The 14,689-nt window shown below is 42.3% G+C and overlaps 1 protein-coding gene across 3 annotated transcripts in view; it reads left to right on the top strand.

Moving 5' to 3' along the window:
- The window catches only part of LOC149261889 (uncharacterized), a 347,563-nt gene extending 335,202 nt beyond the window's left edge, over nucleotides 1-12,361 (top strand). For all 3 annotated transcript variants that reach the window (XM_089422974.1, XM_089422969.1, XM_089422961.1), the window contains 3 exons: nucleotides 10,985-11,070; nucleotides 11,742-11,825; nucleotides 12,001-12,361. In XM_089422974.1, the coding sequence (XP_089279100.1) occupies nucleotides 10,985-11,070; nucleotides 11,742-11,825; nucleotides 12,001-12,069 (239 nt within the window). In that variant the 3' untranslated portion in view covers nucleotides 12,070-12,361. The remainder of the gene's footprint in view (nucleotides 1-10,984; nucleotides 11,071-11,741; nucleotides 11,826-12,000) is intronic.
- Nucleotides 12,362-14,689: the final 2,328 nt, after the last annotated feature.

Here is a 14,689-nt window from a genome sequence, read left to right as displayed (position 1 = left end):
CCATGATGGTGACACCCATCGTGCAGCGAGTAGATTCCACTTGCCTACGTTTGATGGTTCATCAAACAGTTCGGCAAAGTCTTGGGTGGAGAAGCTGGACATTTATTTCCAGCTTAGCCAGATGCCGGAGATAGAGGCCATCAAGGTGGCAACATTGCATTTGGATGGTGAAGCCCAGGATTGGTGGTTTCATGGGATGGTTACACTAGGACACTCTACAGTAACGACATATGTTGAGTTCACCAGGAGATTGATGGAGCGATTTGACCGGAGGGATCCAGAGAAACATTTTGTTGAGCTGACGAGGCTCAAACAGATAGGGAACCCAAAGACCTACATTGCAGATTTCTTGAGGGTCTCCGTGATGGTGCCAGACCTATCCACGGCGCGGAGGGTCTATATGTATGTGGAAGGGTTAGCATAGCCACTTCGAGGTCTAGTCCGATCCACTAGACCAGCCACACTCCAGGACGCTATCAACAGGACCCGAGACTTACAGGATGTCTTACCCAGGACCCGGACACCTTACCCCCAGAGACAGACTTTCCAGTCTAAGGGGAAGGATGTGAGGATTCCACCTCCAAAGGGGAATCTAGGACGAGTACAGCTTGATGATGATGCCAGGAGGGAGCTGAAGAAGAAGCGGTTGTGCTTCACATGTCAGGAGCCGTGGGCACCGGGACATAGATGTGCTGCTGGCAAAGCACATTTTATTGAGGTCTTCTTTGAGAGCAGTGGAGAAGAGGATGACGAGGATGATGGGGAGGCCGGAGATAGCCATGCCATACAAAGACCTTTACCACCTCCACCACCAGCAACAGGAGGTGCATCATTTGCACCCACCGGAGGGGCCCTTGCAGTATTGCAAGGAGTTCCCAAGTATCTGACGCTATGCGTACGAGGAACAGTACGTGGCCAACGAGTATCAGTTTTGGTTGACAGTGGGGCAACCCACAACTTCATCGATGCATAGATGGTTGAGCAGAGAGGCATACAGACAGAGAGCTTCGATGGGTTTTCAGTCTTGGGCCCAGGAGATCAGACCATGACGTGTGCTCGATATGTTCCAGAGCTTTCAGTGACGATGGACACCTACACATTGATTGACCACTTTATCGTGGTCGATATTCCTGACACCAACATGATACTGGGTGTTCAATGGCTCATCACTCTAGGGAAGGTCACGACGAATTAGAAGACCCTAGAGATGGAGTGGGATGATGAGAAGACAGGGAGGCATGAGAAGATACGGGGACATCATACGTATCTGCCTCAGACTATTTCAACTCATCAGATGGAGGCAGTCTTCCAGAAGGGAGATATAGAGTGGGCAGTAGAGCTGCGTGCATCGGAGGCAGGGACTACAGGGCAGACAATGCACCCAGAGATACAGTCCATCCTTGATCGGTATGCCATATTATTTGGGGAGATTCCGCCAAATCAACCACCGGACTGGGGGTTTGAGCACACTATTGAGCTTGAGCAGGGCATATAGGCAGTGATTACTACCCCCTATAGGCATCCCAAGGCCTATCGAGACGAGATAGAGCGGACCATTCAAGAGTTGTTGGCTCTTGGGCACATCTGACCGAGCACGAGTCCTTTTGCTTCTTCTGTGGTGTTGGTGAAGAAGAAGTACGGTACATTGAGGATGTGCATTGACTACAGGGCCTTGAACAAGAGGACGCTGAAGAATAGGTACCCCATACCCAGGATCGATGAGTTGATGGATAAGTTGAGACGAGCACGGTTCTTCTCAAAGATTGATTTGAGATCAGGGTACCATCAGATTCGCGTGAGGGAGCAGGACATTCCCAAGACCGCCTTCAGATGTCACTATGGGCACTTTGAGTTTTTGGTGATGCCCTTCGGGCTAACCAATGCCCCAGCTACATTCTAGTCTTGCATGAATCACATCTTCTGTAGTCACTTGAGGAAGTTTGTGTTGGTGTTCTTTGATGATATACTCATTTACAATAGGACGTGGGAGGAGCATCTCCAGCATATTGAGACAATATTACGCATCTTGGAGGAGCAGCAGTTCTATGCCAAGCTCTCCAAATGTGAGTTCGGGTTGACGGAGATGTTATACTTGGGACACATCATTGGAGTGGACGGAGTGAGGGTCCACGAGGAGAAGATTAGGGCCATCAAAGATTGGCCGGAGCTGAGAAACGTGACAGAACTTCGAGGATTCATTGGCATTTGTACTTACTACCGGAAGTTCGTCAAAGGTTTCTCACAGCTTGCTGCACCCCTGACAGATTTGACAAGGAAGGGGGCATTCAGTTGGTCAGATACAGCGCAGCGAGCCTTTGACAGGCTCAAGGAGGTTATAAGCAGCGACCCAGTGCTTGCATTGCCAGATTTTACGCAACCATTTGTTTTGGAGTGTGATGCATCGAGAGAGGGGATCGACACAGTATTGATGCAAGGAGGTCACCCTATAGCCTTTGAGAGCCAGAAGCTCCTTCCGCACGAGAGGTTGTATTCTATATACGACAAGGAGATGTTGGCCATCATGCATGCATTGGCTAAGTACCGACAGTATTTGGTGGGGAACAAGTTTAGGGTGAGGACTGATCACAACAGCCTCAAGTTCTTTTTGGAGCAGAAGCAATTGCAGGAGAGGCAGCAGAAGTGGATCAGTAAGATCCAAGCATATGACTTTGACATTGAGTATGTCAAGGGTAAGAACAACGTGGTAGCAGATGCCCTTTCACATAGACCAGCCACGTTGTCTCTTATGAGCTTGGATACAGACTGGAGGGCTCGACTCTTAGTAGAGTACTCCAAGGACAGGTTTGCATGTGAGATTCTGGACGGGCAGGTGGCAGATGACAGGTTCAGGGTGATCGATGAGATCATCTATTACAGGGATCGGATCTTCTTGACTGAGGGGTCTCAGCTCAAGAAGAAGATACTCTAGGCATCACATGATTCACCATTGGCAGGCCATCAGGGGTTTACCAAAACCTACAGGGCCATTAGAGAGAGGTTCTCCTGGAAGGGCCTCAAGGAGGACGTACTCCGGCATATCAGGGAGTGCGATGTTTGCCAGCAGAACAAGGGAGAGATGAGCCATCCCGCGGGTTTATTGCAGCCGCTACCCATTCTGGAGGGGAAATGGGAGAGCATTTCGATGGACTTCATCACAGGATTGCCCACGGTACAGGGCAAGGATTGTATCTTTGTCGTCATTGACCGACTGACAAAGTACGCGCATTTCTTTGCCATATCCGCACACTACACAGCAGCACAGGTGGCCGAGCTGTTCTTCAAGGAGATCTTCAGGCTACATGGTCTTCCTAAGACCATCGTCAGTGACAGGGACAGCCGTTTCATGGGCGGGTTTTGGCAGGAGCTTTTCTGGTTGGTGGGGACAGAGTTGACTCCGAGTACCAGTTATCACCCACAGACGGATGGGCAGACAGATAGTTAACAAGTGGCTGGAGGGCTACTTGCATAACTATGTCATTGGGCAGCAGTGAGCATGGCTGAAGTGGCTGCATCTGGGGGAGTATTGCTACAATACTTCACATCACATATCCATTCGTATGTCACCATTCTATGCCTTATATGGGTATCATCCTTTATCTTTTGTTGACGTGATGTTTGGTGATAGCAGGGTTCCTAGAGCCAAGATTTGGATCCAAGAGAGTTAGGATATCCTCCGAGCTCTCAAGGATAGCATGGCTACAACACAGAACCAGCAGAAGCTGTATGCCGACAGGGGTGGGGTAGAGAGACAGTTCGAGGTGGGGGACATGGTCTACCTACGATTACAGCCATACTGACAGTCATCACTGAAGCAGAAGGGGGCTGAAAAGCTCAAGCCCCGCTTTTATGGGCCATACAGGGTGATACGCAGGATTGGACAGGTTGCATATGAGTTGGAGCTTCCCCAAGGCGGCAAGATTCATAACATTTTTGATGTATCATGCCTGAAAAAGGCATTGGGGCAGCAAGTAACAGTGACAGATGAGCTACCACCTATGGATGATGAGGGGCATTTGGTATTGCAGCTGGAGGCTATCATTGATACCAGGGAGAGGCAGCTGCAGAGCAGGACGGTCCGGGAATTCTTGGTGAGGTGGAAGAATTTGCCGGATGAGGATGCCACTTGGGAGAATGAGAAGATCTTACAGCATCCATCACTTCAATTGCTTGAGGACAAGCAACATTTTGCCAGGGGAGACTGTAATATTCCTAATTAGCCCCAACTAATTGGAATATTCGATTTTGCCAAATTTTGCCTTCTATAGTTATTTTGTAAATAAAAAAAGTGAGAAAGGGGGACATAACTCACTTTTAGAATAAAAGTCACTTCCTAGTAGCACAACGTTGTGACTTAAAGGGAGAGCCAAGGGGTGCCAAAAGGTGGACGCAGAAATGGAGCCCACGCAGACACATGGAGGGATTGCGCAGGAGGGGAGGAACACGTGGCAAAAGGGAATCACGCAGGAGAAGGTGAGCATTGGGATTGAGAGAGGCAGAAGCTATAAAAGAGAGAGGAGCCCCCTCATTTTGATCATTCGGTTATGTGCATTTGTGATAGTCGTATTGGCTTAGAGCACGCTGGCTGTTTAGCTAGTCTGCCGCACTGTTTAGTGCATTGAGTGTCTCTGTTCGGAGATCTCACCCTTAGCCCCGTGGGACTTTGAGTGTCTGCTCGGGCAAGGTATTTTCGTTGGCATTTCAGCAGCAGTATCTTCAGCATTTCAACAGTGGTTTTATCAGTGTTTTGGAGGACTGCGCAGCACTGGGAGAGGGACGCAGTTCTTTTTGGGAGTAGTTTGGATTGAGGGTTTGTGGAGGATTTGAGCCAAGGGATTGAACAAGAGATCAACTCTTGCATATTGGAGGAGTTTGGCAGAGTTCTGCGCTGAGTTTTGGAGGGTTCTATTCAGTGGCAGCGCAGAGCAGTGAGGAACCGCGCAAAACCCCAAGGGGGTGATTTTCGGGGGTCGGCCATTCCAGGAAAGCTTTCTGGGTTTTTCTGGGTTTCTTGAGTAGAGTCCGATTCCATAATTTTAGCTTTTTCCGAGGAGGGGAGCAGTCCCAAACAGTGTTGTTAAAATCGCGATAAAATCGCGATTTTATCGGAAAATCGCGATTTTTTCCTCTGCCCGATCAAATCGCGATTTTTATACCAAAAAATCGCGGACTTTTTTTATAGCGATTTTTTCGGAAAAGATCGCGATTTTTACAGAAAAAATCGCAGAGGCACGGGGCAGCGGGCTTTTAATAGGCGAAAATCGATTTTTTTTATGTCATTTTGCTGTTTGCGCGCGGAGGAGGAGGAGAAGAGGTGAGGGAGAGGAGCTGGAGGAAATCAATAGGATTAGACTTTCATTTTATTGTATATGACATTATGACATGATGAGATACATTATCATATTTTTTGTTGATATTTTGAGGGTGAGTTGGGACTCAGGACTTACTATTCAGGACATGATTCAATGTTATGTGTGATTTTAGCGCTAGAAATGATATTAAACATCTTATATATTAGTTTTTTTATCATATTTATGTGTCAATGTATTTATTTTATGTTGTAGATGGTTTAGATATTAAAAAAATTGAAAAAAAATGAATATTTTTGTGCCAAACGCTTTTTTCCCGCTTTTTTCCGCTTTTTTCCCGCTTTTAACGATTTTTTCCGCTTTTTTCCCGGCGCCGATTAAATCCCGATCGCGCTTTGTGCAACATTGGTCCCAAATCCTCATTTGATTTCTAGCAACAGCAGTAGCGCAGGAGTTTTCCCAGCAGCTTGGAAGCAGATCAGAGAAGGGCCATTCCTTTTCTATTCTGGGTGTATTTCTTCACTTGCCTTGTGCAAGTAGAGGTGCCATCTTCCTGATCACCTCCTGTACTCATTTTATTACTCAGTATAATAAAATGGCTTATAATTCTCTCTGCATTTCTTGTGTATCTGTTTATGGTTTATTTGATATATATAGTATCATTGTTACTTGTATCTCTGTGAGCATTCTCGGCTATTATTCCACTTGTGTGTTTCTATTATACTCTTAGACAGAGTCTGGAAAGAGCCAAGTAGCCTCCAGATCTCGTCCTCTTTTTAGAGGCGACATATCTGGTAAATGCCCTCCCAGTCCATCTCTAGTTGGAGTTTGTTTGTGTTTGGGGTGTATTCCTGATATGGGATATTACAATTTCTCCCTCCTACATCTATATCCCAAATATGTGGACATTCCTTATCATTGCCACACTTGTACCCATGACATTTGGCCTTGAGACCCCTGTGTCCCCATCCTTCTCGTCATTATTCACATGACCCCCTATTAGTTGAAGGATGTACCTTGGACCTATCTTTCCCCTTAACGGCTGGGAACACCTAATAGGGTCGTTTATTAACCACTCCTACCTAGCGAAGTAACACTACTTCAAGCTCAAAGCCCCAAATTTGGAAGGGAAACCCCATATGAAGTCTCATTGTGCCCTTGATAAACAAACTTGTTTCACTTAGATGCACTAATGAATTATTGTACCTAAAGGTGAGGAGGTGCATTGGACATTATATGTAATTGGCAGGTGGTTTCATCATGGGCTGGGCAACTTAATTGGGGCCCACGTCCACTAGCAGGGAAAATTTTAGGGGCTAATATTCTCAAGTGGACTAATTTTCCATGCTTTTTCTAAAAAAAAGATTCGCTAATTTCCATTTTTTCTAAAAATTATTCGCCCAAATTTTATAGTATAAAATTGTTTTACCTTAAAAATCACGAAAATTTTATATAGAGACTACATATAATTATTAGAAATTTGAATATTTTTACCAAAATATTGCCAAGCATTTTACAGATTGCATATTATGGACTAGTTATATTCGCCAAAGTTTCTAAACTTTAAAATAAATTTCCATCCTTGAAATTTTCCTTGTCCACCAGGGAATCATACTAACACCACAGGGGATGCGTTGAGAGCCATGGGACTCCATCATGTGCAGAGCATCATTTCACACCATGGGCAGCCTCAACACCTTCAACAGTTTGTTTATTGCCCCACATTATTCACGAGATGATGCACTTGGACCAGTGTGCCCAACAGGTGTACCATATATAGTGGCAGCTGATCCGAGACCCAGAGGAGGTTTGTCTCACCCTTGAGACATGGGAGGGCAGGAACCATCATCAGATCCCTCATTTGGAGCATTATATAGGCTTATCTATCATCAGGAGACCCATGAGACCAGTGTTTGTGCCCCAAAACCATTTTTGGGGTCCCACATGATGACTTGCATGGAGAATTAGGGGCCATCCCCTAATTGGTGATTTATGGAGCCCTCTCTCTCATCTTGGCACCTAGAGGACTCAACATGGCCCTCCAATGACCCTACATCAACATGATGTCATCAACTCGGCTAGCATTTGGAAGGCTAATTTATAATTTGAAAAAGCTACTTGGTCGGCTTGTGACCAAGGCTTGTATTTTGCACATTTTTATAATGTTAGGGGGCCTTAGGCTAATAATTTGACCTCTAAGGTCTCATATAAATAGAACTCACTTTCATTTGTGAGAGATCATCATCACACTTGGATTAGTTCTCTTGTAAAAGAACTCGCACTTTTTCTTTGGAGCTATTGGAGACTCTTTTGATGCATTTCGATGTGTGGAAGATGATTCACTTTTCTTCTTTGGAGCTTCTTCTTGAATGATGGATGGATATATTGCATGTCTCTTTGTAAGTGCTTAATGTTGATGGAATTTTTCTTTGAAAGTTGTTTAATGTATGGAATTGCTGCTCTAGAATATGTGAATTTGTGCCCTAATTGTTGAAGATTAAATTTGGAAAGCTTTTCTAGTAGAGTATTGCGTATGTTATCCAATGAAAGGCATGTAATGAATGTTCCTACTGAATAAATCTCTTTGAATTTTTCATGAAACTCCATTGTATCTTGAAGAGGGTAAATGTTTGAAATTGGTACCTAGGGCATCGATTTCGAGACTCCTTAGAAGACGTTTTATCTTATATTGATTCTTAAGCATTGCAAGACTCCAATGCCTAATGGACTAGGCACTAATCCAAGGATTTTGGTGATCAAGCTCCTCTTTCTCCATATTTTCTCCTCCCAAATTCTATTCCCCTAAAGGTAGGGCGATAATATAGGGCTTGCAATGAAATTTAGGAAGGTGATTTTCGGGAATTCGAGGGTCCAAACATCAAACTCAGGGTCTAAGCTACCTATGTTCCAATTTTGGTGAGCATCTACCCTTTTTTTACCCATAACATCTCTTGCCCTAGGTGCCACTCCAAGAGGGAAAACCTAGGTCTTTCTCTCTCACCTTGGTGACTTCCTTGAGGAGGGTTTTATGAGCTTAGTATTCATTGGAATAAATCATAAGAAGCCCTTTCTTCTCTCGGGCCTTGACCTTGCGAATACCTATTACCATCGAGAAACCTCAAAATCCTAGGTCTTGTGCCTTCTTTTCCAAGGTTTTTCTTAGACAGCGGTTTGCTTCTTTGAAGCCTCATACCTTTATTGAGTCTCTCTTCGAATGAGCTCTAGCTCCATCACCTTGAACCTTCAAACCTAGAATATCTATTATAGGTGATCACAATCATATCAAGACTCCTCCCATCGGTGAAAATCCATAAAAAGCAATGGACCTTTGTTGTGGTGACAGTGGGCTATTGTTCCATTGTTGTCACTTAGTTTAGTAGTTGTCTTGTAGGTTTTTTCCTCTTAGGGTGTTGCTAGATTTTGTGGTAACAGGGTCTAGGTGTCATCTTGAAGAATCATCAAATCCAATGTAAAGTCATACAACGTCCTGGGTGCAAGAGGTGCCCTAGTACATGTGTTAGATGTTATCGCTGCTAGGAGGCCCAAGAGTCTCAATGCTTCACCTGTTTGTGCCAATATGCTTCTCTGGTGACTTGGTTACCTATGGAAAGGTGCCAAGGACCTAGGTTGTTGAACCACCTAACAATCATAACAAAGATTCTAGTGAAAGTGACTAGTCATTATGGACAAAAATCATTATGGCATCTAAGTGAACCAAGCTTGAGTGTCATGGCTTATTTAATACTCCATATGAGGATTCCCTTCCAAAATCAGAGCCTTGAACTTACAAGGGTGTTTTCTTTCTAGGTAGGAGTGGCTAAAGGACAACCCTATTAGGTTTTTTCAGCCCCTAAGGGGAAGAAACATTTCTTCAAACCACCCTTCAATTACTAGGTGTTAGTGCATAATAATGATGGTAATGGAGAGAATAAGACTTCATGGCCAATTGCCATGGTCAAAGGGATCAGTTGATGGAGGATCCACACCCTGGTATAGATGTGAGGAAGGAACAATCATGGATGTATGAGGTACCAACTCAGACTTTGTTTTTCCACCCCTTTTATGTGCCTTTTACTTTTTCTTGATTTTTCTTTGTATTATCTCTTATAGCTCAAGGGTTAGCTCTTGCTTTGAATGATATGGCAGTTGTATTACCCCTTAATGATGAGTCAATTTATCGCTCATCGGGGTTGGGACATGAAAGGGTTCCTTCTTTTGATGTAATGGACCAACATCAGAAACCAAGTGATGGCCATAATGAGTGAGGTAGAGCTCATGCTAGGCTTTTGCCCAGGTGCTAATTTGTATGTCTGACAATCTTTTGCATTTTGATTTTCTTTCTTTTGTTTTTACTGTGGCCATGATATGCTCTTTTTGTTTCTTTTAGCTGCATCAATCTCCTAACGCAAGGTTTCCGCGCCCTACCCAAGTATGTGAACATATATGGGTGCCAAATTTCAAAGAACCAAGGGTCAGTTGAACTTGAAACATGGAGATGTGATATGGGCTTGTAATATATGATCAAAAGTGTTAAGTATGACATAGGGATAGATGGAACTATGCTATCTCAATCTGGGCTTCCCAAGTAGTGCCCCTTTTACACCCATTGGGCCATTACGGAAGGTCCCACTAGACTAGGATCAAAGATTAACCCCCCATTTAAGGTGAGTGAACAAAATCAGTCAAAATCCATCTTTCTTCCATATCACCCATAATCCATACCAAATGCCCCAAAGCCAAACAAGCATAAGCACCTGATTGCAAAATGACCAAAGTACTTTTGAGTGGAATTCCACCTTCGTTCATGTGCTCATGTCGGATGGGTGAGAAGCAAATGGCTGATGCAAGTGCTGGATATATATGGCATATCTTCAGCTAGTGGTGGCTGTTAGGGGCTACTGGCTATGCAACTGACCAGCTGGCTGTCAAGAATATGAAAAAACTCTCCTATAGGGTTTCTCATTTTGGTGGGTAACAAGGCCACTATCCAGTTAAACCTGGAGGAATTGATATGCCTCAAAATATATGGATTGTATTTAACAGGTTGTTAGGGTTTTCTCAGTTTTATTATAATTTAATTGAGCAAGTTGTTAAGTTGTTACAGAAGACACATTGAACTTTAACGACTCCCTAGTTTAGTAAACTATATATATATATATATATATATATAAAATGAATATATGGATGTGTATATTTCAGCAAGATTTTTTCTCGTGTTATTTTACTGTCTGATTTCACACTAAGCCTCTTTGGCTTCATCAACATATGAGAAGCATGTCAAGTTTCAACATGTTTTTCACTTTTCCAGATATGGGATTATTAAACGATTTTCAGGAGTTCCTTTTTAGCAATATACTTTTTCAAGCAATTATGTTTTTGCTATTTGAAAGAACCTTATCCCATTTATCTTATAATCCTTATAAGAAGCGCTCTCTCCCGGAGAGTGTTATTTGAAGGACCCCTTAGTGGTACACCCACAAGTTAATGCAAATACTTATACCTCTTTCTCCTTCATAATTCTGAGAGCAGATGGAGGGCAGATGTACCATGAGTTACTCTGTAAACAAGCATTGGTACTGAATTCCCTGTAAATTACTACTCAAGTATCCCAAAAATTATGAAGATCACACTACTTTTATTTGTATGATTGACAAGCGCTATGTATTTCCCTTGTGCAGGAATGAGAATTGGTGCAAAGGCTGTGGATTCCATGCCATCCCTAATGGAGGGAAATGCCATTAGTTTCTATCGTGATTATCAACAGGTATGAAGTGCTGCTTGGTATAAGAGATGAATTTTATGTTTTCTATTTCAGGTCCTGATAAGAAACCTTTATGTAAGTAGAGTTAGTAGAATATCTTTTGGTACATGTCTTAAGAGTGGCATGGACCAGTGTGACGTATCTTGTAGTGTTGGGAGAATCCATAAAAAAACAGACGAACCCATAATGTCCACAAGGATTGAACTAGAAAAATAAATGTTTATGACACAATAAATAATTGGTGGACGGTGAAAGAAACTGTCTTTTATAGCATCTAAGAAACAAAACTACCTCAAGAGACACAGTTATTCATAAAGAATATTAACTAGGTATATTACAACCAACGTGAGCAAATATAGTTTAATCTCTATAACTGTTTACCTTCTTGAGATCTGAACCTAGGATGGTGGCACTCTTTTAATTTTGGAAACACCAGACCATAAATATTTCTGTATGTTGGTGAATTCCTGCTTATTATTGATGTTACATGAATAAGCAATTTCTTGAGGCCTCCATATTTGCAATCCCTTATTTAGTGCACGTCTGGTAAGTGAGCTATAGATCTTCCTGAAATGTTCAGCAATACTGCACCCTTGTTTCTCTGTTTTGTTACTTTAACGATCAAAATTTGCAAAGTTTTAATATTTGAGATTTCTTAATATTTCTGTGATCAGCAAGTTGACGACCCTCTTAAAGTCTTCATGACGGCTATAAATAGAGCTGGGGACTTCATCAATTCAGAGGATGATCGTGAACAGGTACATCGGGGAATCGCATTTCCTTCAGAAATATATTTAGGCTTATCTTAAATTATACAGTCTTAATGACACTTTTTCTTTAACATGCAAATGTTGTTTAATTTATTATTTTAATGTTATCCATTACCGTTCGAATTAATACTTGGCCATGTTTTTATCCTGACTGAAAAATCAGGTCATTTCAGAACTTCCTAAAGCCATTCAGAAAACGAGCTTGCTTCTGGCAGTTTTGGCGGTGGACTAATATGATATGCAAAGTTATATGACCATAGTATTAATTTCTAAGAGGTTATTGTTTTCATAATTTGTTTCTTATGTGAAACATAAAATATTGTTATTGCCACAACATTTTAAGAATATTCTGTCCACGTATTACCTTTCGCTGTATTGACGTGACTGTGCCCCGCATCAAGAGCAATGACTACCTCCTTTGAAGTTCTTCGAGGTTTGTGAGAAACCCCCTTTTGCATTTAAGGCTGAGGAATTTTATAGAAGTATAAATGCATTTTAAGTCTTCCAATATGTGCACTAACTCACATGGATATTTTCTGCTAGGATTTGCCCGGGCTGTTCACAGATAACTTGTACAATTTACTATCATGAACATTTGGATGATTAGTCCTTTGCATCTGATGACCACGAATACCTCTTTCCTAGGCACGCTACAAAATTGAAGTTAAGTCCTCTGCTGTTGCAATTACAGTGGTTAGTAACAAAGATTAGATAAGCAATGCATACCCATTTAATCAAAGCATGACCGTGATCATTTAAAAATATTCTATTTTCTTCTCCCTTGTCCCATGAGAGAATTAATGGTAGAGTCCCAGCTTCTTTGCCCATTTGAAAAGGTAAAATAAATGGTAAAAACTCTCAGAAGCTCCTTAGCTTGGATGAAGTAAATGTAGTTTTGTTTGGGTGTGCCAGATGGTAAGTCCCCTCATGCTAATGGACTCTCAGAGAAATTCTACAATAACTGTAGAATACAGTAGGTTTGGATGTGTTTAAAATGAGCGAAGATGCTCTTGCCTCCTAGTTTTTAGGGGGGACAAACCAATGCAAGAGTTATCGTACTAATCACTAAAGGGGTAAACAAAGATTGGATTGGAAAATGGAGACCAATTACTTTGTTGAATGTGACATATTAAAGGTAATCATTGATGCTTGAGTAAGTTGTAAAGCCACCCATTACCCTCCCATGGGTACAAGGAATAGATTTGAATAATATATATTCTTTAGTTAATCATGGCAGCAGAATGATACTCTTTAAACAACAATTCTCTAGTGCAATGAAAGTGGATGGAAAATCATGAATCTAAATGCAAAACAAAAATGCTAAAAGGCATTGCATGCAAACAATCACATCTGCTTATAAAATAAATGGATGGAAAACCATGAATCTAAATGCAAAACAAAAATGCTGAAAGGCATTGCATGCAAACAATCACATTTGCTTATAAAATAAATCTGCAGATCTGACAACCCATAAATTCACACCATAGGACATGATACTCATCATGAAAGAAAGAAGCAAACAAATTACTTCAAGAAGATTCACTACCCAACCATAAGCGCTTCCTCAAGCAGAGCCACTCTAAGGTTGAGGGTCATTGTGTGAGAAGGATATTTTTTGAATGGTAAATGCCACTTTATAAGTTTGAAATAGTGTTTGTAACATCGACATCAACAAAAGATTGGCAAGGGTCCAAAAGACAGGTTGAAATGAGAATATGAGGCAACAAGCATAAATAGGAGGTGAGGGCCAACATTTGGGGCCTTTTGATAATTTACAACATAGAAATTTGTTTGCTTGAGCTGCTTAGCCAAGTTAACATTGTGTTGCTTAACACAAGGATATTTTTGGGTGGAGATCTCAACTCCTACAGTGAACCACGAGTGTCACCCTAAAGGAGTCTTTGAGCACATCTGAAGCCATTCCAAAGTTGTAGCAGGAGTCTCACACCCAGGTCTGCATGTGGCCAAGACTCTGGCAGAAATTTGCACTATTAGAGGTAGGCATTTGTGGTGCAAGATAAATCCTTGGAATTCCGAGGGTGGTTTAGTTGATCAATTGCTAAATATTTTGGGTGATTTGCAGGTTGGAGCTTGAGGGAATATTATAGGACAAAATTTTGTCTTTTGGGGCCTATGTAGGGCCTCTCTAGCAGAATTGTGCAGAGGCTAGGGGAACAAGGTGTTAGAAAATCAGAAAGGAAGAAATATTTTCTTATGTTGATAATTACTTGTGATATTATTATGTTCTTATTAACTTCTTTATGTTCTTCTTTTATCTTCTTTTTCATCAAGCAATCATCAAAGCAAAAACATGAAGATTAGGGACACCATAAGTAAGCACTCAGCCAGGGCCAAAACCCCGTTATAGGGGAAAACCCAGTCAAAACTCTTCCTTCAACAGATTCAAATTGAGATAGACCAAGACCCTAAACCATAGTTGCAGGAAGCGCCCCCCCCCGGATCCTAGGCCGGAATCGCGTCCCGTACGGAAGCGTTCCGGAACCTCCAGCCGAAGCGCGATTCCAGTTTTCATGAAGCGCGATTCCGAATTTTTAAAACGATTCCTGGTTTTTGGGTTGCGTTGCCCCCGATCCGCGCTTCGGAGGGCGCTTCGGGCCTCCGGAAGCGCCACGCTTCGGGCCCGGAAGCGCACGCTTCGCGAGCGCTTCCGGAAATTTCCGCGCGGGCTCGGTTTTAAACTTAAATTTTTTTTAATTTTTTTTAAAAGTTAACTTAACTTGCAATGAGGGGGTGGGTTAGGGTGAGTTTAGGTGAGGAATGAAAAGCATAAAGCTCCCATTCATTCCTCATTTTCTCACTTTGAGTTTATGAGAGTTGGAGAAGAGAAGAGA

The sequence above is a fragment of the Pinus tabuliformis genome, chromosome 6 (assembly GCF_031772625.1).
Source record: "Pinus tabuliformis cultivar Carrire ecotype Pingquan chromosome 6, CPIR1, whole genome shotgun sequence".
Taxonomy (NCBI): Eukaryota; Viridiplantae; Streptophyta; class Pinopsida; order Pinales; family Pinaceae; genus Pinus; species Pinus tabuliformis.
Note: the sequence above shows the minus strand (reverse complement) of the source record. Positions and strands in the feature narration are given on the sequence as shown.